The sequence below is a fragment of the Vidua macroura genome, chromosome 21 (assembly GCF_024509145.1).
Source record: "Vidua macroura isolate BioBank_ID:100142 chromosome 21, ASM2450914v1, whole genome shotgun sequence".
Taxonomy (NCBI): domain Eukaryota; kingdom Metazoa; phylum Chordata; class Aves; order Passeriformes; family Viduidae; genus Vidua; species Vidua macroura.
This window is the reverse complement of record NC_071591.1, coordinates 3,588,878-3,615,889: the sequence shown is the minus strand read 5'-3', so window position 1 is coordinate 3,615,889 and position 27,012 is coordinate 3,588,878. Positions and strand designations below refer to the sequence as shown.

The window sequence follows — 27,012 nt, the reverse complement described above, 5'->3', positions numbered from 1 at the left end:
TGTTTTGGCCCCTAATAAAGGTGCATTTGTTGTGATTAACTGACAGTCCCTTGTTGTTTGCCTTTTTTTGCACTTTTGGGATCGGTGAAAAGAACCATCACGACACCCCGCAATAAGCGGATCGTGACGCAGACCTGGAGTGTTCACAGCCCTGGGAGCTGGGCAAGAGGGAAAGAGCCCAGCCCAGCCCCTCACTGCAGCCATGGCACAGCAGAGGAACAGCCTGAGGCAGCTCGGGGACAGCAAAGCAGAGATTTCCTCGGAGGAAGGTGCAGAGGAACAAACCATTGAGTAGCACCTGGATTTCACCTCATCCATTCCCCTGCTGCTGCCCCCATGGTTTATTTCGGAAGGGTCCTGACTCAAGGGACTCACAGCAATGGGTCCAGGGGAGGGGTCAGGGCAGTTGGTGGCAGGTTCCAATCCTACTCGGCAGTGCACCCACCCCTCTTACCAACTTCTGTTAGTTTGGTGATAACAGAGCCAGGAATTTTACAGACAACACCAAGAGAGCCTTAAAAAAAACCTAAATCTTGTCCACTAAATGATTTTCCACTTTTTTTTTTCCTGCAGTTTCCACGAGGGCTGGCTTCTCTGCACTAGCAGGAAGCAGATAAAGCAGCAGAGTCAGGATATTTCTGATAATAAACATTTTAATAGTGTGGTCATTATTTTTTTTTTTTTTTTTCTCTTTACTTCCTCCTTCTTTGTGTTTGGCCTAAATCTCCTGGGAACAGGGAATTGCAGCATGCCTTCCCTCTGACGGAAGCAAACCACAGCCTCTTGTTTGTGTCCGTGAAGGCCGAGAGGAACAACCAGGAGTAGCTCTGGAGTAGCTCTGCTCGGGTAAATGCACCGGGTCCTTCGCAGGAGATTAGATGGCGCTGCCTTCACAGGAGATAAGAAGATTGAGAGCTTAAATTTAGCAGCATCAGGAAAAGAATAAGCCCTGCAGCTCTCTTCAAAACATATTTCGTACCGCGCTGGCCGGGGGCAGGCGGGATAAGGAGAGGGCCGGGGCAGACAGCGGTGATGGGAGGAGGTCACGGAGGGGCTGCTCAGCCACGTCCTTCCCCACGCAGCCCGCGGTGACAGTGGCATGAGGCTGGCAGCACACAGGGCTGTCCCTGCCTGTCCTCACCCCATGGCTGGGCGGTCACAGGGGAGCCCAAAGGGGTGCAAAGGGTGCCTGCAGCTTCCCAGCACCCGCCAGAAAGGAGAGAGGGCTGGAAATCCCAGCCTGTGGCAGCCGGGAGAGCTCCTCTCCCACGGACAGCACTTGGGAGGACTCCCCCAGTTCAGCCCCAGTGCTCCCAGTATGGGCTCAGCACACGCTGGACTGGGTGTCCCTTTGCAACACTGCACATCCAGTGCTGGGTGACACCCCTGGGACTCTCACATCCACTGGGGGTGGGTGTGCCATCCCCGGCCCCACAAATCCACCTTGGGGTACCCCACTGCCATCCCCGGACCCACAAATCCACCCTGGGGTACCCCACTGCCATCCCTGGACCCACAAATCCACCCTGGGGTACCCCACTGCCATCCCTGGACCCACAAATCCACCCTGGGGTACCCCACTGCCATCCCTGGACCCACAAATCCACCTTGGGGTACCCCACTGCCATCCCCGGACCCACAAATCCACCCTGGGGTACCCCACTGCCATCCCCGGACCCACAAATCCACCCTGGGGTACCCCACTGCCATCCCCGGACCCACAAATCCACCCTGGGGTACCCCACTGCCATCCCTGGACCCACAAATCCACCTTGGGGTACCCCACTGCCATCCCCGGACCCACACACCCCACTCGGGTACCCCACTGCCATCCCTGGACCTACTCACCCTACTCGGGTACCTCTCTGCCATTCCCGGACCCACAAATCCACCTTGGGGTACCCCACTGCCATCCCCGGACCTACTCACCCCACTCGGGTACCCCTCTGCCATGCCCACGGCCCCACCCGAGCCGTGCCATCCCCTCTCCCCGCCGGGCCCCCGCCGGTGCCCCCGCCCCGGCCGTGGCTCCTCCCGAGCGCATCACGGCGGGCGGAGCTCCGCGGCCGCTCCGCCGAGCCCAGCGGAGCCGGGCCGGGCCGGGCCGGCCAGCGCAGCACGGTGGGGCCGGGGCAGCGGGCGGGGGGCGCGGGGGACCCTCGGGGGGGCGGTGTGAGACCCCCGGCTCGGGGCGGGCAGGGCCGGGGGTGCGGGACAGCCGCGGACGGTGCGCGGTGCCGCTGGAAGGGTCTGGGGGCGGGCGGGAGGTGGTGGAGGGGGGGGCACGGAGAGGGAGGCTGGCAGGGCGGGGACCCCCGGTGGCACCCGTGGGGTGACCCTGCTGTGTCCCGCAGGTGCGGTCCGGAGGTGCCGGGCCCCCCCCCGCCCCGCCCCAGCTCGGGTACCACAAGCGGGGCCGAGCATCTTCTCCTGCATCCCTGAGCACGTGACGTGCCGGGCTCCCGTCCATCCGCGGGGAGAGGCCGTGCGCGGGCCTGGCCACCGCTGACCTCTGGGCTCTGACCTCTCACGGCTTCGGGATCCGTTCTCCAGGGAGTTCAGCTCATCCAGGCCCGCTCGGCCTGTCCTGCCCGGCTGCTCGCACCTATGGAGATGCTTCACGCACTGTCAACAAGCAGCACGTGTGGGCCCTTCCCAGCACGGAGCACGCAGCAGTAGCACCGCTGGATGAGCTCTCAGAAGTCCTGGTGTGGCTTTTTAAAGCGAGGCCAGGCTGCCTGCTGCGATTTTAGGGCCCTGCTCCCTCTCCTGAGCCGTGCCAGCAGCTCGTGGATCCCGAGAGCCGTCCCCTGGGATGTTCTCCCTTGAGCTCCAAGCGGCAGCCACCGACCTGGGCAGACCCAGCGGGGATTATTCCGGAGCTGTTGGGAAGGAGCTCCCGTTGGTGGAGCTCTCCTGGGGCAGATGAGTGAGCCGGTGATGAACGGGAGGGTGCCCCTGCCCGAGAAAGCCTTGTCCGAGGGCTACGCCCGCCTGAGGTACAGGGACACCTCCCTGCTCATCTGGCAGCAGCAGCAGCAGAAACTGGAGTCAGCTCCCCCCAACACCTACCTGAGCCGCAGCAGGAGCATGTGGTACTCGCAGTACGGCAACGAAGCCATCCTGGTGCGGGACAAAAACAAGCTGGATGTCTCCAGGGACACGGGGCAGTCCAAGTTTTGTGCTATTATGTAATTCCCCGCAGGAACCCACACGTGGAGAGGAAGCAGAGCTGGGGGAGGTGGGTGTGCACCACCCTCTCACAGCCCCGCACAGGAAGCGGCGTTCCGGGAAGGCTGAAGTTGGATTGTTTCTGCTGGATTTTGCTGTTTATAGACTCCCATTCTGCATGGCGCTGAGTGTGTACAACAAACCCGGTCTGGCTGGGGAGCTCTCGAGCCTGTTGCTGCCCAGCATCTTGGCAGGGGCCGTGCTGGACCATGTGTTGTACTTAAGAGGCTCGTGTGCCCTGAGAAACACCCGCTGGCACTTGGGCACCGTCCCCAGCCACCCTTACTGGCCAGTCCTGGTGCATTTCCAGAGCTCTGGGAATGCTGGTGGGACAGAGGCGAGCACAGATCTATTCCCATCAAGGCTGTGGTTTTAAGAAGTTGATCTCCAAAACCATCTGGCCATTACTTGTTCTGTTTGCCCTGTCTGTCTTTAATTCCTGCCCTGAAGTGGTCTCTTCCAGCCAGGGAATGGAGTGGTTTATTGTGGGAACAGGGAGAAAATGGGTTGAGAATTTAATCCGAGCCTTCAAAACACCTGGTAGGAAAAGTGTGCTGGAGTTTCATGCAAAGCCAAGGCCCTCTCTGATCCCGTGGTGTGGGATCATGGAAACAACAGGAGCTCTGGAGTCAGGGGAGCTGACTCCTTTCAGGAACAGATCCCCCAGTGAACCACCCGAAAGGGAGGGACAGGCCCAGGAAAGCAACAGCAAGAAACCCCTGCAAATACACAGAGGTCCTAAGGGACACGAGGAAGCTCCTGCACAGCACAGAGCCACTCCTGGGACGGGGAGCAGAAGGAAAGAGGCCACTGGAGTTTGCTTTGCATTCAAGTTTTAACGCATGCAGTAGCTTGGAAGGGTTTAACTTCTAGTTCAGGTTGGATTGTAGGTTTGGTGCATGTACTTTAAAAGTTGTGTCTGGGATTGTTAGGATTAACTGGAGGATTTTAGGAGGGAGAAGCACTGCCCTGCTTGGGCACAGAGGCTGCTGCTTTCAGGTTTAAGTTTGTGCTGAATCCTGACTTGCTCAAGGCAAGATCACGCTGAGAAACTCAGCCCAGCAAACACCTGAATCTTTTGTTAAAAACAAAACTACCACTTCCAGGGGTGTGAATTATGTACCCAGGGTTCAGCATGAAAGTTCTTCTTCAGGGTTCTGCCCTTTCTGTCCTGCCTAGGCTGTGTGTGCCACCCAGCAGTGCCTGGGCACAGGCTTAGCTCCAGGAAAATCAGCATTTGATGTCAGCTTCAGGATGGATTATTTACCTGCCTATTATTAGGCACAGTCATTACTTCTGTTCTATTTATCTAAAACCTCCTTTGCATTTTTTCAAGCACTTTATTTTATTTTTTTTTTTTTTAATACGGTGAAGAATCTCTCCCACCTCTCCCGCGTGGGTGAAATGCTACAACAAACACACAGACACTCAACCTTGCTGAACTCAATGTACTGAGCAGAACACACCTGTTCTAGAGTGAAATCATAGAGGTTTGGTGTACTCAGCCCTGCTCCATAGCACTGCAAACAATAGGCAGCTTGTTGTTTTTTTAAAAGCACTATTTCTGCATGCGTTGGTGTTTGATACCTTGTGTGTGTGCTCGTAGATTTAAACCTGCTGGACCTCGCTGCTTTGCTCTGCACACAAATAACCCTCTTGGTTTTGTCAGGACTAGCTCTGGAGGAGAAACAACTCAGTGAATAAATGTTTTTCAACCGAGTGCAAGCGTTCAATGAGATTCACAAACCCAGCGAGGCTCGGCAAGGTGCCGGGGGAGCAGTGCCAGGGATGTGACCCACCTGGGCCTCCAGCTCCTGGCTCAGTGAACAGGAGATTATTTACTCAAACAGGCAGGAGGCTGGGCCCAGAGCTCCCCTGGGAACTGCAGGTGGATTCACCTGGAGAAGCAGGGAGAGGTGGGTTCCAGGCCAGCCCTGGGGAGCACGTGAACTCTGGGAGTTTAAGGAACAGCACATCCCCCAAACCAGCTGTTCATTTTCTTTTCTTATAGAAAAAGAAATCCAACACTTATTTTCTTTTTAATTTCAGTAAGGAAGATGCTTATTTTGGGTATAATCAGTCTCTTTTTGTTAATGTGGCTGGTAAACCAAAATTCAGTTATTTTGCAGAGTGCTAATTGGACTGTACAAGACTAAACCCGTAAGAATGTGCATAAATTCTTCCAGGATGGAGGCTGGATGTGACAGTGCAGGAAGAAGAGGATGAGTTGTCCTTCCATCTCTGTGAATGTGACTGTAGTTTTCCATTTCTGTGTGTCACTGGTCACAGCAGGGTTGTGGAGTGGCTGCTGTGGCTGTTCTGTGAGCCAGTTGTGTGGTGGTGATGCACTTATTTCAAACACTGTTGTAGCCTCTTTGATAAAGTGCATTAAAATGATTTGAATGCAGCTTTGTGCGTGGCTGTTTTTCCCCTGCATGTCCATGGCTCTGGCACAGGTGACAGCTTTTGGCATTCCCCTTTTGGCAGGGAGGAATTCCCTCAGTTACTGCTGGGGCTCCCACAGCACAGCACTGGACTGGGAGCTGCAGGGGAGGCTCCTCCAGCTCCCCAAGGCCAGCAGCACTTTCAGGATAAGGAAAGCTCTGAGTGGGAATTATTAATATGGAAAACACCTCAGAGATTGTCACATCCAGCCTGTGCCCACCTTGTCCCTGCCCAGAGCACCATGTCCACACTTTCCATGGGCACCTCCAGGGATGGGGACTCCAAACCTCCCTGTGCAGACCTGACCACCTTTTCCTCAAAGGAATTGCTCCTGCTGTCCAACCTGAACCTCCCCTGATGCAGCTTGGGGCCGTTCCCTCTTGTCCTGGGAGAGACCAAACCCCACCTCACAAGCTCGGTTTACACAGCTGTAGAGAGCAAGGAGGTCTTCCCTGAGCCTCCTTTTCCTCCAGGCTGAGCCCTCTCAGCTGCCCCTCACAGGACTCACTTTCCAGACCCTTCCCCACCTCTGGTCCCTTCTCTGGACTCATTCCAGCCCCTCAAAGTCCCTCTGGCAGACCCAGCCCCAGGATTCAAGGCATGAGCAGCGAGAGTTGAACCTCAGTCGTGTCCTGTGTGTCCTCAGCCTCCTCCCAACGTGAAGAAACAGCTCTGCCTGCTGCCCCTAGAAATAACTCGCCTGCAAATGCTACAGCAACATCACAGGAGATTGTTTAGGGGACAGGTTGGACAAACAGCCCGTGGGACTGTCACTGGTACCAGAGTGGAACAGGTTTGCTGAAGCCTTGGAGAGGCAGTGAGCAGGAACAGGGTTAGAGAAAGATTAACTCTGGGGCAGCCTGGCTCTGGTAACCCCACCTCACACATAAATAAAACAGCAAAACCAACCCCAGTCCTCTCTGATGACCAAAATAGATCCTGGCCCCCACACAGCAATGCCAGGACTCTGCTGGCACTGGCACCAGCTGCTCCAGGCCCCCCTTTCCAAGCTGTGCCTTCCAGGTCACCCTGAGCTCACAGAGCAGGTGACAAAGTCCCTCTGCTTCCTGCAGGTCCCGGTGGCTTCAGGAAGCCAGCAGCAAACCTGCCTGAAAGCTGATCCCTTTTCAGCCCAACTTACCTCAATCAGGAGCAATTCTCACAGAATTTAAGACCCTGCAGACTGTAGGATGCTGGGGAAGAGCTCAAGCCCTTCCTTGGCTGCCCTGGGACATGAGAGCAGCTGAGTTTCCCTCACCAAAAAAAAAGGGGATTTAAAGCAGTTTTATTCCAGGTACTCAGCTGTGATTCAGACACCCCAGAGCTGCCCCCACTCGGAGGGCAATCAGCCCTCTGAGTGTGACATTCCCCAAAACAACTTCCAAATTAGTCCAGGACTCGTGGCACCAGGATTCAATCTCCTGATGTTTGGCTCCTGGCACTGCTCAGTCCACGTTTGAGTGCCACACCTGGAAAAGATGAGGAGAGGGGAAAATATGGGAACAAACTGCACACACCAAACAATTTTTCTTTTTATTATGAAAACAAAACGAATGCCCCAGGACCAGGGTCTGTGATTACCAGTAACATCAAAGATTACTTTCTAACTCTTTTTTTTTTTTAAATTCTGTTTTGTTTGAGGCCAGCAATTTGCAATAAACAAGCTAAACTACTTACAATGACTCGTTTCTTTTCAATAACTGACATTTACAGGAATATACTAGAAATGGCACTAAAAAGTTTTAAGAAAAAGAGTTACGGTAAATTTGCATGCACATCATACAGAAAAGTAACAATTTCTTTTATTTTTTAAATATTAAAAAAACCCCAAAATAACAAAACAAAAAATACAACAACAAATCTTTCTGGATTGGTTATGCCAGTATCAGGGCTGTGTTCTAAGTGGCCTGTGTCAAATCCTAGCTGGTGGTTTAATTTATTTTTTAAAAATGACATTTTAAAAAGATATGCAAATACCATTTTCTTTACAAAATGCAGCTCAAGCAAGATAATGCTGCTGTGTAAGGAATCCTAAATTTCTCTTTACTGATGCAGAGCCTGCCCACAGTTAGCCCTAGTGGCAACTGCTCAAGGTTAAGAAGAGACTGAGAATTTAAAATCCACTACTAAAAAGGTTGTGGTTTGTCTTTGTCATGCCCCAATCCCTTCCCCTCAGCTCCAACCCCAGCTTTAAAAAAAAAAATCATTCCTTTCAAAACAAGGAAAAAAAACCCCAAAATTAAAAACTGCTCTAAGAGTCCCCAAAGCAGAGAAAGAACCAGGTTAGGTAACTGCAGTCTGCTTCTGCCACACAGAGAAGAGGGAAGAGAGCTCAGGGGGAACTCAGCTGTGGATTCCCACACACAGAAATGATGTTTGTGTGTGTTTGGGGGTCACCACCCCCCCAGCAGTGACACAGCCCTGAAACATCACTCCCACACTTCCAAACCCTGGGGGTAGGCAAGGTTCAAACCACATCAGTACCAAAACTGAAATGATTTTGTTGTGTAGATGACACATTTGGTGTGCAGAGAGCTGAGAGATTCCTTCGGTCGCTGGGCTGGGGATCTCCCTCTGGTCCCACTGAGCCACGAGACAGGCTGAGTTTACAATCAGAGAAAAGGTTCACAAAGTTTTTAAAAGGTGCAGTAATGCTGGTTGATTGAGAAAGGTCTGGTCAGATATTTTGTCAAAACAGGAATTCGTCCGAAAAAAGCAGTTTCAATAAAACTCTGTGTGTATGCATACATATGAAATCATACTGATTTCAGTGAAGTTTCCCCTGGAAAACAAAGTTAAACTTTGTTCATTCAAGAAAAATTCTACCATAAAAATTTTAATTTTTTTTTTCCTTTTTTTTCTTTTTTTTTTTTTTATTCTTAAGTTTAAAAATGTTCTTCAAACGTTGTGTGTTTGATGGTTTCCAAGTTATTTTGTGATATCTGGACTGACGTGTCATGCAATAAAACCCAGTTAAATAAATGCTCTGTTGCTTCAGTTCCCAACTCTTTTAGGACTGCTGCTACTCACTCTGGACTGGAAACATCTTTTCTTTCCTGGAGAAACTCAGGATGTACAGGAGGCACCCCCATGGACATGGTGGGGATAAAGAGCACTACAAATAAGCTGGGAATGGAAAAGTTTAAGGACAGCATTTGGAAGTGAGGAGTCACCAAATTCTTCCCTCAGTCATGCCAAAATGGATTTCTCCTTGCTCCATTCTGTTGGGAACACTTCACTTTCCACGCCAAGTTTCCCAATAAGTGGAAGCCCAAGTTGCAGCTGGTGGATCAAAGACGTGCAGCAGATTCTCCCCATCCCGTGGTGGCCTTGGCAGGTTGTTTTCCTGGAAAACCCCCAGGCTGGGATGGTTTTCCAGCTCAAACAGGGATCCTCCAGCGCTGAGCCAGCCTCAGGCCATGCCTCTTCCCATCACCTCACACGTGGTTCTCAACCCCCGGCTCCAGCTTTCCCAGCTAATTCTGGTGGGGCAGCCCCGTGGCTCCTTGAGGGATGTCTGTGTGTTCCAGGGGCTGTTCCTGATGGCAGAGGATGATGCCAGAGCTGAAATTCCCAGGTTTTTTTGTGGCAGTGATGCTGTCGCCTCCGGTTCGTCCTCCCCACGGAAGCCACCACCACAGCTCAGGGTCAAGCACGCAGGGAAAGGCCCCAGGAAGGGAAAACTGGGAGTTTGTTTATCCAAAAGCCATGGCAATGAATTGGTTGCAATTATTCCTTAAAATATTCCTTGGTTTTGATCATTCAAGTCGCAGGCAACAGGAGAAACACAGGTGAAACCCAACCCCGTTAAAAAAAAACCCAAGCTCTTAATTAGGTGAATATTACATTTCCTCATAGTAAATTACCAGGGATCTGTCTGGGGGAGGGTTTTGTAAGGGCAGAACTTAAAAAAAAGAAAAAAAAAATCAAAACTGACCTCTATTGTTAATGGAAAAGAAAAATAATGAATTTCAGAAAAAAAGCAGAACATTTTTCTTTGAATTTTGAGAGGCCCAAGTGTCCAGCAAATCACCCTTGGCTGATGGGCAGGGGTGCAGCTGGAAGTGCAGACCTTGGAATGCTACAGCAGGCAGGGATTCCCAGATTGCCAGCACAGGGACATCCCCCAGCTCCTGCCCAGCTCCTGAGGGGCTCCAGGACCACTCACCTGCAGGGAAAATAAAATCTGGAGCAATTTGCACCACTGGGAGAGCACAGAAGGTGAATTTTAGGGCTACCCCTCAGGGGAGAGGCAGTTTTAAGGGCTGGTGCTGGAGATGGAAAGGCAGAACTTTCTGTTGAACTGTGTATTTTTTTTTTCTTTACAATAAAAAGAATTTACAATAAAATTTCTGCCCTTCAGATTACAAATTTGGTATAATTATAGAACTGGTGTTTTCCTAAAATTGTGTTACAAAAGGATAAAGCCCCCATTGTTCTACCAAAACAAAAAAAGAGGGGAGGAAAAAAGACCACTGAGAAAATAAAATTGTATTGAAGTGTATGTCTCCAAAATCTGTACAAAACAGGAAAAAAGGGGGCTGGGGTGAAAAGAGGAGGAAAAAAAATCTAAAAATTAACACACCAAACATGACAGAGCACCAAACACACAAGAGACTGGACTGTAGCACCTGTAGGTAGAAAGTCCAAGGTATATAAATAAAGTTGTGGGGGTTTATTTGCTTTGTTGTTGTTTGTTTTGTTTTTTATCTGATTTAAACCTCATTAAAAGTCTTCCTGTCTGCTGGCCTGCAGAACCCCAGCTTTGCTTTTGTTAGGTTTTATTACATTTTAAACAACCAATGGTGTTTAATAAATAAAGTCATGGTATATACATGAAATTAGGGACACTGAAACCAGGGTGTATTGCAGCAGTGCAGGTCAAAACATTAGGCTGGACTGAAAAAAAACAGCAAGCTTTAAAAAAATCAGCTTTTTTTTTTTTTTTTTCTTCTCCCTCCCCTCTTTCTTCTTTTCATTGAGGTAAAAACATTTCAGTGCCTGGAAGTGGAACCCTGCCTGACACAGGAGGAGCATCCCCTCTCTAGGAGCTCGCTACCAGAACGATGAGGAGAGGGAAGAAAACCAAAGCAAACCCAAAAGCAAAAAGCCCAAACACACACAAAATCCCTCTCCACTTCCCCTGCCAGCTCAGCCTCAGCTGGAGCTCAAGTGCTGCTTTATTTTAAGCCCAGACTGAGGTGTTGGTCATGGAGAAAATGCCCAAGTAATGGGCACATGACCTGTCCTGGTCACTGCAGGGAGCACTCCAGGCTCCAGCTGACAACTTCCAGCCAAAAAAAAAAAACCTCCTGTCAATTCCATGAAAACTTTTCATAGAGAGCGTCCCATTTCCTGGAAATTATCTATTTAATGGTAAAAATAACATTCCCAAGAAACTTGAGTGTGTCCCTTGCTCCCTTCTTCCCAATGAATCCCCAGGAAAAGTGAAGCTTTTGAGTGGAAAACCAAGAAATGCAACCACTTCTATTGCTCGTGTGCTTAAAATTTAAACTCATGCTTCAAGACCTTCCTGAACAGGTGCCTATGCCTCTACCAAGATTTAAAAAAAAGCATGTTAGCAATCCACAGTACATGAGAATTTTTTTGGATTTTTTTTTTGTTGTTTTTATGTAAAAAGATGATAGCATCTGACATTTTCATCACACTGTAGACTTGGAGATTAAGAATACTAGTGCTAATAACAAATACACCAACTAGTTCAAAAGCTAACATCTTTCAGATACAGTACCATTTTACAGAGATTTCTTTAAAAAAAGATGGTTTTTACCTTGTGTGAGCCAGGCAGGCTTATTGAAAGAAAATATTCTGGGGAGAGGGAAGGGCTGGGAGGGAAATGTACTACAAACCTTGCAGAATTTTCTATTTATCTCCTGCTAAGAGCTCAAAGTTCTTCCATTTTCGACCAATTTTCTCCAGATAAATGTAAATTTTAGAGACTTTATGCAAAGGGAACTATTTGTCATAAAGTCTAGTCACACACACACACTCAAAGATCTTTGACCTATTAAAAGAGAGCCCACTCCCCCCTCCCCAAAAAAAAAAAAAAAAAAAAAAAGTAAAATACCTTTTGTAACACTGAGTTAAAAAATAAAATAAAAAAGTCAGAGGAGAGAGAGAGGGGATAAAACCTGACCAGCGTGGCCGAGAGCAGGGGGTTAAGGAGGGGAGGGGACACTGCAGAGCAGGGGGTGTCCGAGTGGGGGCTGTGTCCCAGTGTCCCAGCTCATTCCGAGTCGCTGCTGTCCGAGCTGGAGCCGCTGGAGCTGCTGCTCCCGGACTCGGAGGAGGAGCTGCTGCTGAGCCGGGAGGGGCCTCCGGAGGGAGTGGAGCCGGATTTCTCTGCGGGGAACAGGGCAGGGATGTGGTTACTCAAACACACGAGGCTTGCCCGCAGCCGTCGTGCCCAGCACGGGGTGGCAGCGCTCCCGCCCTGGGCTGGCTGGAGGGTGCTGGTATCTCCCCAGCTGCTCTGTTGATGTTGGATAATAAATTTTGCACCTTTAAGGCTGGTTCTGAGGGTGAAGGAGGAGCGTGGAGTTTTTCAGAAACTGCACGCACTCCTCCACATTCCTGATCCTGGGCTGTGTTGTCTGCACACAGACAGACAGAGCTCTCCTTTGCTTTTAGTTAGTTTTTAGCTAGCTGAAGCAGAGAAGTTCCCTCAACTCTAGTTTTTTTTCTTTAGACCTGTTTAAACCTACCCTGAACACCCAAAAGAGCAGCTACAGCTTGGTAGCCCACCAAGCCAAGCCTGAGCTGCAGCATTTCCAACACCAAAAGAGACTGATAAGAGACTGAGTAAGTCAAGTTACAGCCCACAAAAGAGTCTTTCTGAATTTATCATCTCTTTTAAAGCAGCAAAAAAAGCTTTATTGTTTAATAATGTTAATTATTTGTACTAGTAAATGCTTTGTCTATTAAATAAACAGTTTTTTTCCACTTTTCTCCAAAGAAATATTTTCCTGAACCAGTTACAAAATAAGCTGCTTAAATCTACTTTCTAGAAGAACCCCTTCAAAGGTTTTCTACCAAATTTGCCCTAAACCATGATGTGGAAGTTTGGGATGCACAGAGGAGCTCTGCTGTGGGGCAGTGTCACCTCTGAGCACAGGAAACCCCCCTGGTGAAAGCTTTGTTTGCACTGGGGGAACCTTTTGGAGCGTCTAGAGCTACGTGGGGGTTTGGGATTTTTTTTTAGAAATGTGTTAGAAGCTCTGTGGTGTGGGCTGCACACCAGGTTAACCCAGGGAAGATCCTCCTCCCTCTCAAGGAGGAATTGCCTCCCAGACAAGCTCCTATTTACCACCCAGCAGTTTCCACCTGGCCAGGGACCAAAGCAGCCCCACACAGCAGCTCAGTGGGAACTCCCTGAGGGTTCCTGTCACAGGGACAAACCCAAGGCTGAGGTTTTGACCCTGTCAAAAGTCTGTTCACTTTTGGGGGGCTGTTTTCCCATAAACCCAAAGCCATTACCTTTCTTTGCAGGTTTCTTGTTGTTGTTTAGCTGCCCACTGACGTCCTGTAACCGTTTTTCTAGTTCTTTCTTCTTTTCCTGAGCTAACTCTTCTTTTGACTTTGCTGCTTGCTTTTTGCCACTGGCAGCTGTGGGGGAGGAACACAGAGTTTCTGAAAGTGCAGGGATGCAGGGGGAAAGAGTGGACATCACTATTTTACAGGGCATGTACATCTGTGTGCACACTCTGCAGTGACACTGCCAACATCCAGTGCTCACACAGCAACTACACATCCCAGAGAGAAGACAACACCTGAAGTTGCCTTGCTCATCAAATCACCACCATCCTGTAACATGCAATTTTTTTTTAAGAGAGATCTTCTGGAAAGTATTTTAGAAGATAGAAATATCCATGTAATAACCTTGTCATTACAGGTTACTTACCAGCCAGTTATATGGTCAATAATTACAGATTTGTAATTACAGAATTGTTACATGGGTTTTCTGCCCTGTAAAATAAAGTGTCCCATTAAAGGTTGTCAGGAGTAAAGCATCTGCCATTAAAACTTCCGATCCCCTCACGCAAGAATCTACTGGTGTTTATGTTGCTCTAAATAGAAAACAAAACAAACAAAGGCAAATTAAAAACCAACTGAGGCAAAGGCTGGCAGACAACAGGAATGTAACTGCATCAGGATGGAAAGGGTGAGAAGGAGCAGCAACACTCACACTGCCAAGGAAAGGAAATATTCCTCCAAAGGAGGAGTAATTGAACACAGGTGTTGGCCAGGATTGGAAGCACAAGACAGGAGCCAGATATTTTGCCTGATCCAGCAAGGAAATACCTACATTTCTGTGAGCTGTTTTAAAGCAATGGTTTAAAAAAAACAACAAAAAAAAAAAAAAAAGAAAACTGGAAAGCACAGTCCTAAGAGGGAACACTCAGCACAGGAGTCCAGCCAGGCTCACAGGGTGGATATCTGAGGTTATCTCTGTTACTCTATGCTCTGGTTCCAAAATTGAAGGATGCTTCCTGTTCCTAAGAACTCTGGAAAATCCTTTCCCAAGCTAGGCCAACAGTGAAGGATTCAGGAAAAAAAAAAAAAATAAAGCAAAAAGAAAGGTCAAAGCCTGCACTTTGCTTAGGCCTTCCTGAAAATCCTGAGGAAGGACTGGAGATGCTCTGCAAGAACAAGGAGTAGCTTTTGTGTCATAATCCTAAAAGCAGAACTCCCTTAACCAAGAGGGCCAGGAGCACTTCAGAGAAGTGATCCTACTGCTGTCCAGCTGGAGCTAAACTCTCCAGGGGCTGCAGGAATTTGCTTTGTGGATGAGACACAAAGTCTGTCCCACACTGAACCACACACTCAGCAGCAGATTGACACTCACCCTCTGAACTGACAGAGGGTGAGGCCAATGTGGTGATCAGGACACACAGGAAGAGCAGTTTTGGGGTGAATACACAACTTGGACACGCCCTGAATCCACAGGTAACCAGGTAACCTTGTGCAAATCATTTATTGCCTTGGTGGTTTGGATCCCAACCACGTTTCTTGTTTCCTTCCTAATTAGATGCTAAACTATTCAGGATAAGAAACTGATCCTTCCAGATGTGTGCATGTAACACCTGACACAATGAGACTGAAACCTTTACAGGGCCTTCCAGAGCCTGGGTAAGCAATAAAGGCATCCCACAGGTCTTGTAGAGGAACACATTGGCTCTCCAGGTCTCTGCACCATGGGAAGAAAGAACAGAGAAAACCAGGAAGTTTCTGTACATTTCCTTGGGAGAAAATAATCTCTAAAAACTCCTGCCACCACATACTCGACGGGTGGATAAGAGAATCTCAGTACACATGCCCTGACTCCAAAGTTGAGCCCAAGAGCTGCTGGGGGGAACACGTGCCCCGGGAGGTTAACTTACAAAATGGTTTCCTTTGTTTTTTCTGTAAACAAGATTTCACGTATCTCTCCAGTTCTCGTAACGTTGTGGGCTTCAAGGTTTCAAAATCTATTTCAATCTCATCGGGATTGGAGTCTCTGAGGGAAGGTTCCCGGGACTGGATGATGTGAACCACCCTGCCCAGCTTCTCCCCGGGCAGGCGGTTGATGTCCAGGCTGAGCTGTCTTTTCTCGTCATAGGTCATGGGCAGCCCTTCCTCCTCCTCATCCGAGTCGTAGGTTGCAGATGCCTGTTTGCCTCCTTTCTTGGGCTGCCTGGGGAGGTTGTCAAGCATGAAAACATTCATGGGGACACAGCAATGAATTCTTTCCCCCCCCCCCCCCCCGACTCCCTTGTAACAAACATCCCCATGCTCTTGGCTTTGAAGCTCTCGTCAGATGGCTGGAGCAGCACCACAAGTGCTGAAAAAGTTCAGCAGCCTGAGATCAGCTGTTGTGTTCCTATTATATTTTAGCCCTGTGAAGTGTGACAAGGAGCCCAAGTAGCAGCAGGGGGGCAGCCATGAAATGGCACGTTCTTGGTGGCTGCACAAAAGGCAACCCCCAGAACCTTATCTGAGAGCAATCAGGCAGGGATTCAAAGAGTTGGGCAGTGAAAACACGGTGGTTCCACTGCCAGCTCCAAGTTAAAGGCTCCCTGGAGTTGTCTGGGAATGGGAACAGTATTCAGCAGCAAATTAACAACTACTGAGCTTCCCCAGGAATTAAGGGCAGAGCTGGAAGCTCTTGGCTCTCCCCTCAAGGCACCTTGGCTCTCACCTGTTAGCTGTGGTTGTGCTGTTTGCTTTCTTAGCTGGGGCTTTCTTCTGTTGGGTTTGTTTTGGTGGTTGAGCCACCTTGGGTTTCTTCTCCTCCTCAGCTTTGACTTTGTGCTTTTCTTTTTCCTTCTCTTTATCTTTCTTTTTCTTCTCTTTCTCCTTCTTCTCTTTTTTTTTCTTTGGTTTGTTCACTGGCGCTTGGGACAGTGCAGCCAGCTGCTCATGGACGGCTTTCAGCTGGGGGGAAACAGGAGAAAAACCATCAAGGCAAGGTAACTGCTGCCTCCACAAACCCTTCCCTCTACATCCCAAGGTGTAAGTACACCCTAAAGTCAAAAATCAAGCAGCTCATACTCTGGGATCCCAGAAGGAAGGAGAGAGCATCAACACTGAGAGAAACCATCTTGAAGAAAATTACCGTTACATCCAACATGCACTGACTGCACAGCTGAATGCTTTTCCCCTAAGGCTGGGGATGTTTCCCTGCATGCCAGCCTAGGTGGGATTTTTCAGGACACAATTCCTGCTGCTGTGCTCTGTCTAATGCACAGACACAGAGCTGGGATGGTGCAGTACCTGCTCCTGGAGCTCGGCCAGCCGAGTCGCCCGCTCCTCCTCGGAGTCGGAGCTGTCGGAGTCTGAGGAGCTCTCCTCGCTGCTGTGGCTGCTCTCTGTGCTTTTGCTCACCACTGGGGCTGTTGGGGGAGGTGGAGGGGGGGCCTCTGCAGGCTCATCGGGCATTTTTGCAAACCTCATCTCAAAGACATCCTGCAAAAAGGAAGAAAAGTGGTGACCAAAGGAGCCTCGGCCACAAACAGCTCACTCTGGTCTCTTAAATACATCAGGAGCAGGGTTCTTTGTGCACTACAAGTAAATAATATACAGAATATGGCTGCCCATCTGGAAAGCCCAAGAAAATCCCCCAATTACTTTAAAACCAAGGAGTATTATATTTTAGGAGCTGAACGTGGCATTGGGTCCATGCCATGTGAAGAGCACAACAGCCCTGCAGAGAGCACGAGGCTCTTTCCAAGGCTGGAGGAATCTCCCTCGTTAGTTCCAACAGCAGATCCACACCTGGATCTCACCTTGTACCTGAACTAAAAACACTCTGGAAGATGCATTTGCCAACACCTTTACCTGGAGCTTCCTGGCCATGGCCACCACCTCGTGGTCTGGAGGATTGTACTTGTAACAATTCGAGAACATTAACCGAATATCTGCTGCAAAACCTTGTGCATCCTGGTATTCCCGACTGTCCATTTTTTTCTGCAAATAAATAAGCCAAAGGGAAAGGGGAAAGGGAAAAAAAAAAAAAAAGAAAGAAAATCCATAAGTAAAAAGCATTTGTAGCAACTGCATAGAGGACACATGAACCTCAGAAGAGCCTCAAAAATCCCATCTAAGAGAACAGAAGTTTGATTTGGGTTGTTGGTTCCTAAATAACATTCAGAGTTTCTGCTTTATAAAAGAAGCAAACAAACACCAGGCAACCAAAGAAGTTGATATCTCATAGAAGTTCAAACACTAAGATTCTAAATTGGCCTTGTTTTCTAAGTAGTAGAATATAAACCTGTCAGGGTCCACATTGTACCAGAAAACATTTAGAAATTATTAGAAAAATGGATCAGGAACTAATAGAAACAAGGATCATGGATGGAAAGGGCAAGAGTCAACAAGCAAGTTACAATTCCAGGAGTACCTGAACTATGTATTTCTACATATGCTTGGATATATTTGCCTTGTAAATCTGAAAGGGCAGAAAAGATCACAAAAATTTAACTCTGACTTCGTGCTAACAGAGGGCAGGAGGCTTCCTCTGCAATTCCTACAGCAAAATAGGCATTTACAGTTAAACTACAACTCCCACTCTTCATTTAAAAGCCCAACTGATAGAAATGGATACAGGCTTCACCCTTTATGAACCTACTCATAATGTTATTTCCTAGAGCAGTGAGGATAAATGTCAAATACTTGAACCTTGTTCCTTTCTCTTATTTTTCAGCTCTCACTTCCAGCCATTTCTCTTGCTGTTTGGGACTCAATGATTTGGGTTTAGAGAGCAGTTTATAGCATTCCTAGCACTTAATTGATTTTATGCATATATTACTACTATGTATAAAACCTTAGCTCCAATTACTCCTGCTGAAAGGAACCAGAAGCTAACACTAGGTTTCATTTGCATTTAAAAGACCTGGTTTTAAAGAAATTCTCCATTTGCCAAGTGCTTACAAGGCTTCCCTTTTGTATGTCTTGGGCACCTGTGTGCCCAGAGAAGGGAAGGGTTCAGTGGCAGACAGGCTGGGGATGTGATGGGGACAGACATCCCTCATCCCAACAGCAATCAGGGATGCTCAGGGTCTGTCACCCACCCCAAACACAAGCAAAATTCCCATTTTTCACAGAACTACAGAAATTTCACAGCTGTGATAGACCTTCTAACTGTCTTGAAACACTGCAATGACTCCTGGAGCTGTTTTTGTTGTGAAAAGGGCAGAATTTCACCTCCAGGGATTCAGCTTCTGAGGGACCTGATGCAGGGTGGTGACATCCCTGCAGCCTTGCTCCCTGCTGTGCTGCAGCCAGACATCTGTCAAACTTTTGTCAGGAGACCTCATTTTCCTGGTGAATAAACCAGGAGACAGCCTGGAAGGCACAGCACAAAAGCAGAAAGGGAAATGGGTTTGTGGTGCTCCTGTCTGAAAAGCCTCTCAGGCCAATTCCAAAGCAAAACATATGTTCAAACCAAAGGGCCCATTTATTTTAAAATACATCTTACTGCATGAAAGGCCTTTTTATATTTGTTTGGCATACTCAGGGCCTGATTATTGCCTATGAAATACATTCCAGTGTCTGAGGCTTTGCTTTTCATCCAAACTCAACAGTTTTCTAGCCCTACAGTTTTTAATCTGTGGATTTTTGTTTTGTTTTCTTATAAAGAATAATTAGCTTAACAAAAGAAAGAAAAGCACTTTAAATCGGTGGGCTGGAATACCTTGTTAAAAATACACTTGGAGATATCCAGCTGCTTATCAAAAAAAAAAAAAAGTGATTACATTTACAACTGGAAATCAGGAGTCAGGGCAGCTCACCCATCCTCTGTCCCACAGACAGCATCTGCCACAGCAATCACAATTTTCCCCCTCAATCAATCGTTTAAATCATCTTTACTGTTCATAAATTTGCTGCCTCATGTCTAATGTGTCCCTTGCTCTAAAGTAAGTCTTGTCCTGTGCACAGAGGACACAAAGAATGTCTCCTCACTTTTAAGACCCTGAACTCAGCTGCTCTGAAACTAGAGCAGTTCACTGCAGGAAAATTAAGGGGTGAGCAGAGTTACACCCCTGGAGGAAGTGCTTTATTCCAAAAGTAAACACCTTGTGGAAATCCTCTTGCACAGCAAGGCTTGTTGCTTGTTCACCACTGAGTAAAGCAAAGGCAGAGGCATCCATGTCACTGCTGGCACCTGGCAGCCAGAGGATGGAGCAGAAGAGGTGCTCCAGGTCCCCCAGCCCCACAGAGGGGACAGGGATGTTCTGCAAGTGGTCCCTGCCTGCCTGGGGACAGGGCAGCAGCAGCTCCAGCCTCGGTGCATCCCACTCCTCACAGGGAATTGCAGCTGCTGCCTCTCTCTCCTCACACTTCCATCCTTTCCTACTCCAAGCAGTTCTGCCCCTTCCTTCTCTGATAAAGAGAATTGAGATGGAAATGAGTTCACAGATCCTGTCCCTTCAGCTGCTCCCATTCTCAGTCTGAGCTCCAGTACAAAATTCCAGCACATCCCTCTGCTCCTGGCTGCAACAAGCTCAGCTACAGCCCCTCCATCTCACCTGCCCCTGGCACAGTCACAACAACTAAACTGCCTCCTCCACCACACACAGAGAAAACACAACCTCCAAATCCTCCTGGAGACACCTCTGCCAGGGAAAAAAATGCTCCTGGACATGAAGGATATTCTCTGGGGAAAATCAAACCTAACACAGCCACAGAAGCCAAGAGACAAGATGTGTTACAGCTGCAGCAATGCTTGTGTTTTACTTTCTCACATAATTCCTCCCAGGTTAGTTTGGAAGCCCTTAGTTGTGCTGCTTTATCACGGCCATTGTCACTTGGGCAGAATTAAATCTAAAAACCTTTCAGAGGCACAGTGGAAGTCCCTGACACTGGAAAATGACACTGCCTTCAAATGGCAGCTTTCTGTTCCAGGCAGTGAACACATTATGAGCTGCATCTCTGAGAAGTCACACCATGATCTGCAGGCCAAGAGCAATGACAATAAAACACTCCATAAAAAACCAATACCAGACAGCACTTCAAACAACTTAATTAAGAAAAATACTACCATGTGGAATGAGAAACCCAGAGTCTTTAGGTGTAAAAGACTCCACTGGGTTTGCCATCAGCCTGTCTCCAATTTTCTACCCTACACTAGTCAGGTGCAGAGGGAGGATATCACCTGCACTTGCCAGAAAGGGGCAGAGGTGTACGATTTTAAAAGAATGAAGTCAGGACCTTAAAGAGATTTAAGCACGAAGAAATCACCAACCCAAGAAATCACAACTTTGCACCTAGATTTTTTTCAGAACACAGCACAATGATCTCTTGCAATAAGAAATCACCTAAGCACACATGGAAATACCAGTTTGAAAGGGTCAGGATTTCACTCTGTCCATCTCTAATCTTCCTGAAATCACCTGGGGCATCAACTAGCAGGCTGCAGGTATGTCTGGAGACCCAGAGCATCCCTAGGATGGATGCATGGCACATCAGAGTGTGACATGCTGCTCTGGGGTACCACAGAGGATCTGCCAAGGAATATGACAGGAATCACAGCCACAGCTGCCCTTCTGTCACCTGGGCATTCAGACAATCCCAGGCTTTGGCTCAGCTGCCAGCAAAACCCTTCTGGCAATGCCAGTGAAAGTCAGCAACAACATCTTCAGCTCCTGCACATGGAAGTCTCCCCTCCATCAACACAGAATCCAGTGCCTGGCTCACAAGAAGGTGGGAACTACAAAGACAGGGCTTTGCTTCATGGAGGGATTCAGCAAACCTCCAAACCTGCTGGGAAAAACAATACTAGACCATGCTAAGCTAAACTCTTGAGGAGCCAAGCATGAACCACAAAAGCAGCACATATCTCCCTGAGCACCATCACATTGCAATTGGAATTGCTCAGTGTAAGCCTATCTGCCACCACCAAGTAGGTAAACAGCAGCTTCTGGAAATGGGATACCATCAATTGAATCCTATTAAATAAAGTGCCTCCTCTCCTCAGAGTGCAACACAATCCTAAGAACACCAGTTAAATACCTGGACTATCCACAAATAGGAGAGGATGCCATTGTATTTTGCTTTGTGAACATTATCTGCTTTGCAGGGCAGAAAAAAAAAAAATCTGTCCCAGGTTATGGTGAAAAAAGGGAGAGGGGGAAGGAAACAAAATATAAAAATATCCAGCTGGTATCCAAACAGGTTCAGTTTCCACCCTTTCCCCTTCCCCCTCCCACATAGGAGCCAGTCCTCTGCAACCAGAGGGACCCCCTGCAAAAAGAGGTGGTAAATGAGGACGTACTTTCACAGTACTGAGATCCATGGGGTGTTTGATAATATCGTGATAGTCATGTAATTCCAAGGCCTCTGCATCCACGGGCTTGTAAAAGGGCCACGCGTAGGCTGCGTGCTTCTTGGAGAGCATCTCCTTGAGGATGCTGTCACAGTACTTGAGGTGCTCCGAGAGTTTGCCCTTCTTCCCTGCGTGCTGCGGGACCTCTCCATCCTCCAGGTCCTTCTTTGGTGGTTTGATGGGGCGGCCGCCGCTCTCCCTGCGCGCGATGATTTTGGCCTGTTTGGGGTCCGAGAGCGGCGTGGGGGACTCGCTCCTGCTGGCAGTGATGGCAGACGTGGTGGGGGTGGTGGTGTCTGCTTTCCGCTTCACTCCCTTTTTCTGAAAGAGCACAGGGACAGGCTCCATGAGTGCATGCCCAGCAGAAACCCTAGCACAGCTCATCCTTAAGTTTTGCCTGTCCTCTGACAGGAAAAAAAAAAAAAAAATAAAAATAAAGTTATTTCGCTGGGATAAATGGGATTTGTGACTAGAGGCTCCAACACTGCACGTCACCTGAGCCACAGTAACCAACCACCTGCATGGCTCCAACCCAAGCCCAAGCACGCTGCAAAATGTGTTATTCCCCTGAGATGGAAGCCAGGGCTCTTACCTGGTGTTTGCCCAGTCGATTACTGCAGCTCAGCTGATGCATCAGGACTGAGCAAGTGTCAGTAACTTAACCACATGTGTGAGTCCCCCGTGGCAGGATCAGGCTATAAGCTCTGAACCAAAGCATATTAATCACCAAAGACCCATGAGCCCTCACTCCCCTGTATTTAGTGGGTGTGCTAAGGTAGATTTTGCCTTAAGCAAATAAACCCTCTCACATAAATTCCAGCTGGGACTGTCCAGTCAGCTCTCTCGTGCTCCTATCAAGGATTTATTTCTCTGGAGAGGGAGATAGGGAGGGAAAAAGTTCCTCGGAGAAATCTAAGGGAAATCTTAAGTAAATCCCAAGCAGAATTAATTTTGCAGTGTGTATTTGGCAAACTCACTTCTGGGTTCATCCTTGAGTTTTAAAATTAAATTGATTCTCAGAAGCAAGTTATTTGAACAGAAACTGAAATGTGAGACAGGTTTCTGAGCAGGACAGCTTAGCTGCAAGATTTGACTTACAATTTCTCTAGTAATTCCCAAACTATTGGGTTAAAAAGCAAAACAATTCTGTGCCTCTGCTGGTCCAAGCAACCTTAAAACCAAAACTGTTGCAGTTAATTCCACAGTTTAGAAAAAGAGACTCCCATCTTTCCCTGAGCTATGCTTTCATCATTTTTAAAGCAATTCACAGCTTGCTAAGAAATTTTCAATTATTTAGGTAATGTCTTCATTTACCCATAAATTAACATAATAAATAGCAAAACACCAGTGACAACTCCCAAAAGATTACTCAGTAAGGAAGACAGAGCTAATGCACCCAAAACCTGCAGGCAACATCAGTCTCCTCCAACTGGAGTGACAGGCTTGTCTTGAACTGGCTGAAAGCAGAGAGGAACATTCCTAATGCTGGAGCCTGCAAACCTTAAAGGAACAGCCCCTGTAAAGTCAGGAGCTCAGTCAGAGAGGGAAGAGATGCTTTGGGCTACAAACCTTAAAGGAACAGCCCCAGTAAAATCAGGAGCTCAGTCAGAGAGGGAAGAGATGCTTTGGGCTACAAACCTTAAAGGAACAGCCCCAGTAAAATCAGGAGCTCAGTCAGAGAGGGAAGAGATGCTTTGGGCTACAAACCTTAAAGGAACAGCCCAGTAAAATCAGGAGCTCAGTCAGAGAGGGAAGAGATGCTTTGGGCTACAAACCTTAAAGGAACAGCCCAGTAAAATCAGGAACTCAGTCAGAGAGGGAAGAGATCTTTTGAGCTGCAACCCTTAAAGGAACAGCTCCTGTAAAGTCAGGAGCTCAGTCAGAGAGGGAAGAGATGCTTTGGGCTACAAACCTTAAAGGAACAGCCCAGTAAAATCAGGAACTCAGTCAGAGAGGGAAGAGATCTTTTGAGCTGCAACCCTTAAAGGAACAGCCCCTGTAAAGTCAGGAGCTCAGTTACAGAGGGAAGAGATGCTTTGAGCTATCTGGTGTACAATGGGGAGAATTCCAAGAGCCCAGGAGCAGCAGCACAGGGGAAGGCTGTGACAGGAGAGGCTGGAGCTGGTGTTCCAGTGACATCACCTCGGCTGGACCGCGTTTAAACTGGCAGAACGGCTCTCAACCCTCTCCAACTCGACACGCGGCGACGAAAGCAGGACCGCGGGGATGCAGCAGTGCGGGCCGGCAGTGCAGCCCCTCTCCTGCAGAGGAGCTGCCCGCATTTACCTTGACGACCGGGGGCGTGGGAGGCACCACGGGCATGATCGGAGCGGCGGGCGGGGGCGGGGCGGCGGCGGCAGGGGCGGCGACAGGCGGGACATTGGCGGTGATGGTTGGCACGGGGGTGGCAGCGATGACGGGCGTCTGAGACACGGCTGGAGGGACGTTCTGGAACGGGGCCGGCGGGGACACGGAGGACACGGCCACGGCTTGCTGCGCTCCTTTCAAACGAGAAGGGAAAGGCGCTGGTGTGGTTACAGCTGGGAGAGTACTGGGAGCAAACTGGGCTTGGCAAAGGGATGCCGGGGAGAGCACAAAGGACACAGTGTGATTTGCTCGGTGCTGGGTATAAGAAAAGTGAGGGATCTCTGAGCTAAGTCCTTGTACTACGGGTTTAGGTCAGCCACATGCAAAATAATTGCAGCTTTTCATATGGAGCGTGTGCTGCTGCTCTGGGACAGCCTTCACCCCTCGGGTGCTCCCGGAGCTGCACTGAGCTCAGCAGAAGAGCAGGAGATGGAACAGTGGGAGGTGTTCACACCATGCAAATGGCAACAACCCCTGCCCTAAGCACCCAGGAGTCTAAAGCACTTCAGATTTGCCACAGATTTGGGGTTCTCGGGGTTGTCCTGTGCAGGGACAGGAGTTGGGCTCAGTGATTCCCTTGCAACTCTGTATTTTATGATTCTCAGTAGAGCTTAAGCCTCCTGATGGCCTCCATGTCTCTGATGTTACACCTGCACTGCTGAAAACCTGCCTCCTGGTGTAAATTGAAGGGGACAAACCTACTACCTAATAACCAAAGCAGCAATCCTGCTATGTTTTATCAAAGGATGTTGAAAAGATACATCATCATTAATTTCTCTGAGCTTGGATAGATTTATAGCTCCATTTAGCACCTGAAATGTGGGAAAATAGAGGAACAATTGACTTTCCCAGAGCAACAATTAGACATTGTTTAGAGGAAAAAAAAAAAAAAAAAACAAACCTGCCATCATTTAACTCAGCCCACACAAGGTCCTTTATGAACTGTTTTACCATGCTTGGACATTTTAGTCCTAAATCCATTTAAAATCAATTCTAGGTAAGCTGAATTAAACTTAGCTTCCACTGATATTCAATGGTGTATACGTAGCCTTTTGCAATGGCTTAATAAAGCCTTTAATTTTATGATGATGTAACCATGTGTGCAAAAGAAAAATATTCAGGGTTTAGTAAATCAGCAACATTTGAGTCCAAGTCTCTGCTGTGCCAGATTTCTGCCAAGACCCAGGGTGAGCTCTGTAAACCCAAATCTGTAAAGACTTTCCATGCCATGCTCTGGCACTGGCAGCAGACTGGCATTTCTGACTACCTTCGTTTTTCTTGCCTTGGTTTCTTCTTTGCATAGAGAAGCTACAGCACTGGCCTCCCTCACTGAAGTGCTGCCTGGACAAATCACAGATGGCAAGAGTGGCGTGACAAATGCAGGGTGGCCTTGAGACAGACGAGCCCTGAAACCCTGAGTGAGCATCTCCCAGACATCTCACACCTTCCTCTAACTGTGAGACCACGCTCTCCCTTCCCAGCCTCTTCACCATCTGCAAAGCCCAGCAGTTTGGAAAGTGGGACAGGCCTCGGGAACAGTTCCCAACACTCCCTGTGCCTGCGTGGATCCGTACCTGCGCTCTGTGTGCCCGCTGAGGGCTTGCGGCCTTTGCCTTTAGGAACTGGGGGCAGCAATTCCACCTCCTCCTGAGGCATCTGGGCAACCTTCTGCAGGAATATCTTCTCCAGGGCTTGGGCCATGAGGACAATGTCATCTGTGGGCTGCACAAAGAAGAATATGAGCCTTTGTTGTGTAGTCACAGATCTGAAGCAGTGAGCTTGAAGACCAGGCTTAGAAAACACTGAGGCCCTTCAAATAAATTATGGTGTTCAACTGACAACTGGCTGACAAGAACCAGATTAGCTCTTCTCCCTCCTTGCTTGCCACTCTCCTGCTCTTCTATTCTGCTCTAGCATGCAATAATTACAGTACCTAAGTGTGCTGTATTCAGAATTATCAGGAGTTCAGAAGGAGCCTGATAAACCAGTATCCAGTGCAGCAGTGTGGAAGCAGCAAACTGGAAGGGATGAGCTGTCCTTCCCTGCTTGCCAGCAGGTCCAAGGGAAGAGGCTAAACACACATTCTGTGGCTCAAACTAATTAATTTGTTTAGTTCAGCTGTTCTCCAGTCTGGGTCTATGATGACAAATGACTGGAGAAAACAGAACACAAAGAATTTTAACAACTTAACAAAACAGCAAACAAACCAAACCCAAAATAACAATAATAATAAGCAATCTAAATGTGTGTAAGTATGAACATATTTATGGAGACAGAGTCAAAGAACAGAGTTACGATTCCTGAACTCTTTTCTGCTGCTCACAGATACTAGTTAGTGCCAGACAGTCTAACACACAGCATTAAAGCACCTCAAAACACCTGCAGAGCACTGCATTAAGTGCAGCTCATCCCAGAAAACTCCTAACTGAAAATAAAAGGAGTAAAAACTTGCTGCATAACCCCAAAACAGAAATCTACCTATAATTAAAAGGCATATTTGCCATTGTAACTAGTCTGGGGGAAGAAAGAGGCAGCACAAAGACAGCTTTGTGCATTTCAAGTAACGTGGTTGCAATTAGTGGCATTTCAAATCCTTGCAAGGAGGGCCCAGAGCCGGCCCTTTTCAAAACCTGCACAGTAACAGGGGTAGGTGGGTGTTTTCTAAAGGCTTTTCTGGGTTTTTTTTTTACCTTGTTGTAAATGTAACAGTTTGTAAACATGGTGTTGAAATCCTGCATACATTCACTGGCACTCCAGTAATAGTTGTGTTCCAGGCGCTTCTTGATTGTCCCCATATCCATGGGGTTTTTTATTATTTTGTGATAATCCTGTTGGAAAAAAAGGGAAGATGTTGTATCTTCTGAATCAGTTTTGTTCACATCTCCCTCTAACCCCTACTTTCCCCTCATCCCTCCTCCTAAAAAACACCCCCTCAAGTTTTGTGGAAATTTTAAATGTAAATATGTATTTATTTATTTTCTAATTAGTATCTTTTTAGTCTTACCATTATTATGAATCTGACTCCAAAACACATAACCTCCTGTCTGGGAATCAGCATTTCTGCCTCCTTTTTTAAAAGGCTGCCTTTGGCACTTACAGAAGTTTATCAGGGCTGGCTAAAACTGTGCTCAAAGTTTCAGTCTCTA

General features: G+C 48.0%; 2 protein-coding genes across 3 annotated transcripts in view; one reads left to right on the top strand and one right to left on the bottom strand.

Annotated features, from left to right (window-relative positions):
• Positions 1 to 2,053: 2,053 nt before the first annotated feature.
• On the top strand, positions 2,054 to 5,638 carry BRD3OS (BRD3 opposite strand). Its single transcript, XM_053996307.1, has 2 exons — positions 2,054 to 2,121; positions 2,355 to 5,638. The coding sequence occupies exon 2, from the start codon at positions 2,926 to 2,928 to the stop codon at positions 3,193 to 3,195; it is 270 nt and encodes an 89-aa protein (XP_053852282.1). The 5' UTR covers positions 2,054 to 2,121; positions 2,355 to 2,925; the 3' UTR covers positions 3,196 to 5,638.
• A 1,550-nt stretch (positions 5,639 to 7,188) lies between these two features.
• Positions 7,189 to 27,012, bottom strand: part of BRD3 (bromodomain containing 3) — a 44,999-nt gene continuing 25,175 nt past the window's right edge. For both annotated transcript variants that reach the window (XM_053996298.1, XM_053996299.1), the window contains 10 exons: positions 26,557 to 26,694; positions 25,441 to 25,588; positions 23,786 to 24,000; positions 21,449 to 21,820; positions 17,014 to 17,142; positions 16,450 to 16,641; positions 15,875 to 16,110; positions 15,078 to 15,370; positions 13,174 to 13,302; positions 7,189 to 12,039 (listed from right to left, as the gene is read on the bottom strand). In XM_053996298.1, the coding sequence (XP_053852273.1) occupies positions 11,924 to 12,039; positions 13,174 to 13,302; positions 15,078 to 15,370; positions 15,875 to 16,110; positions 16,450 to 16,641; positions 17,014 to 17,142; positions 21,449 to 21,820; positions 23,786 to 24,000; positions 25,441 to 25,588; positions 26,557 to 26,694 (1,968 nt within the window). In that variant the 3' untranslated portion in view covers positions 7,189 to 11,923. The remainder of the gene's footprint in view (positions 12,040 to 13,173; positions 13,303 to 15,077; positions 15,371 to 15,874; positions 16,111 to 16,449; positions 16,642 to 17,013; positions 17,143 to 21,448; positions 21,821 to 23,785; positions 24,001 to 25,440; positions 25,589 to 26,556; positions 26,695 to 27,012) is intronic.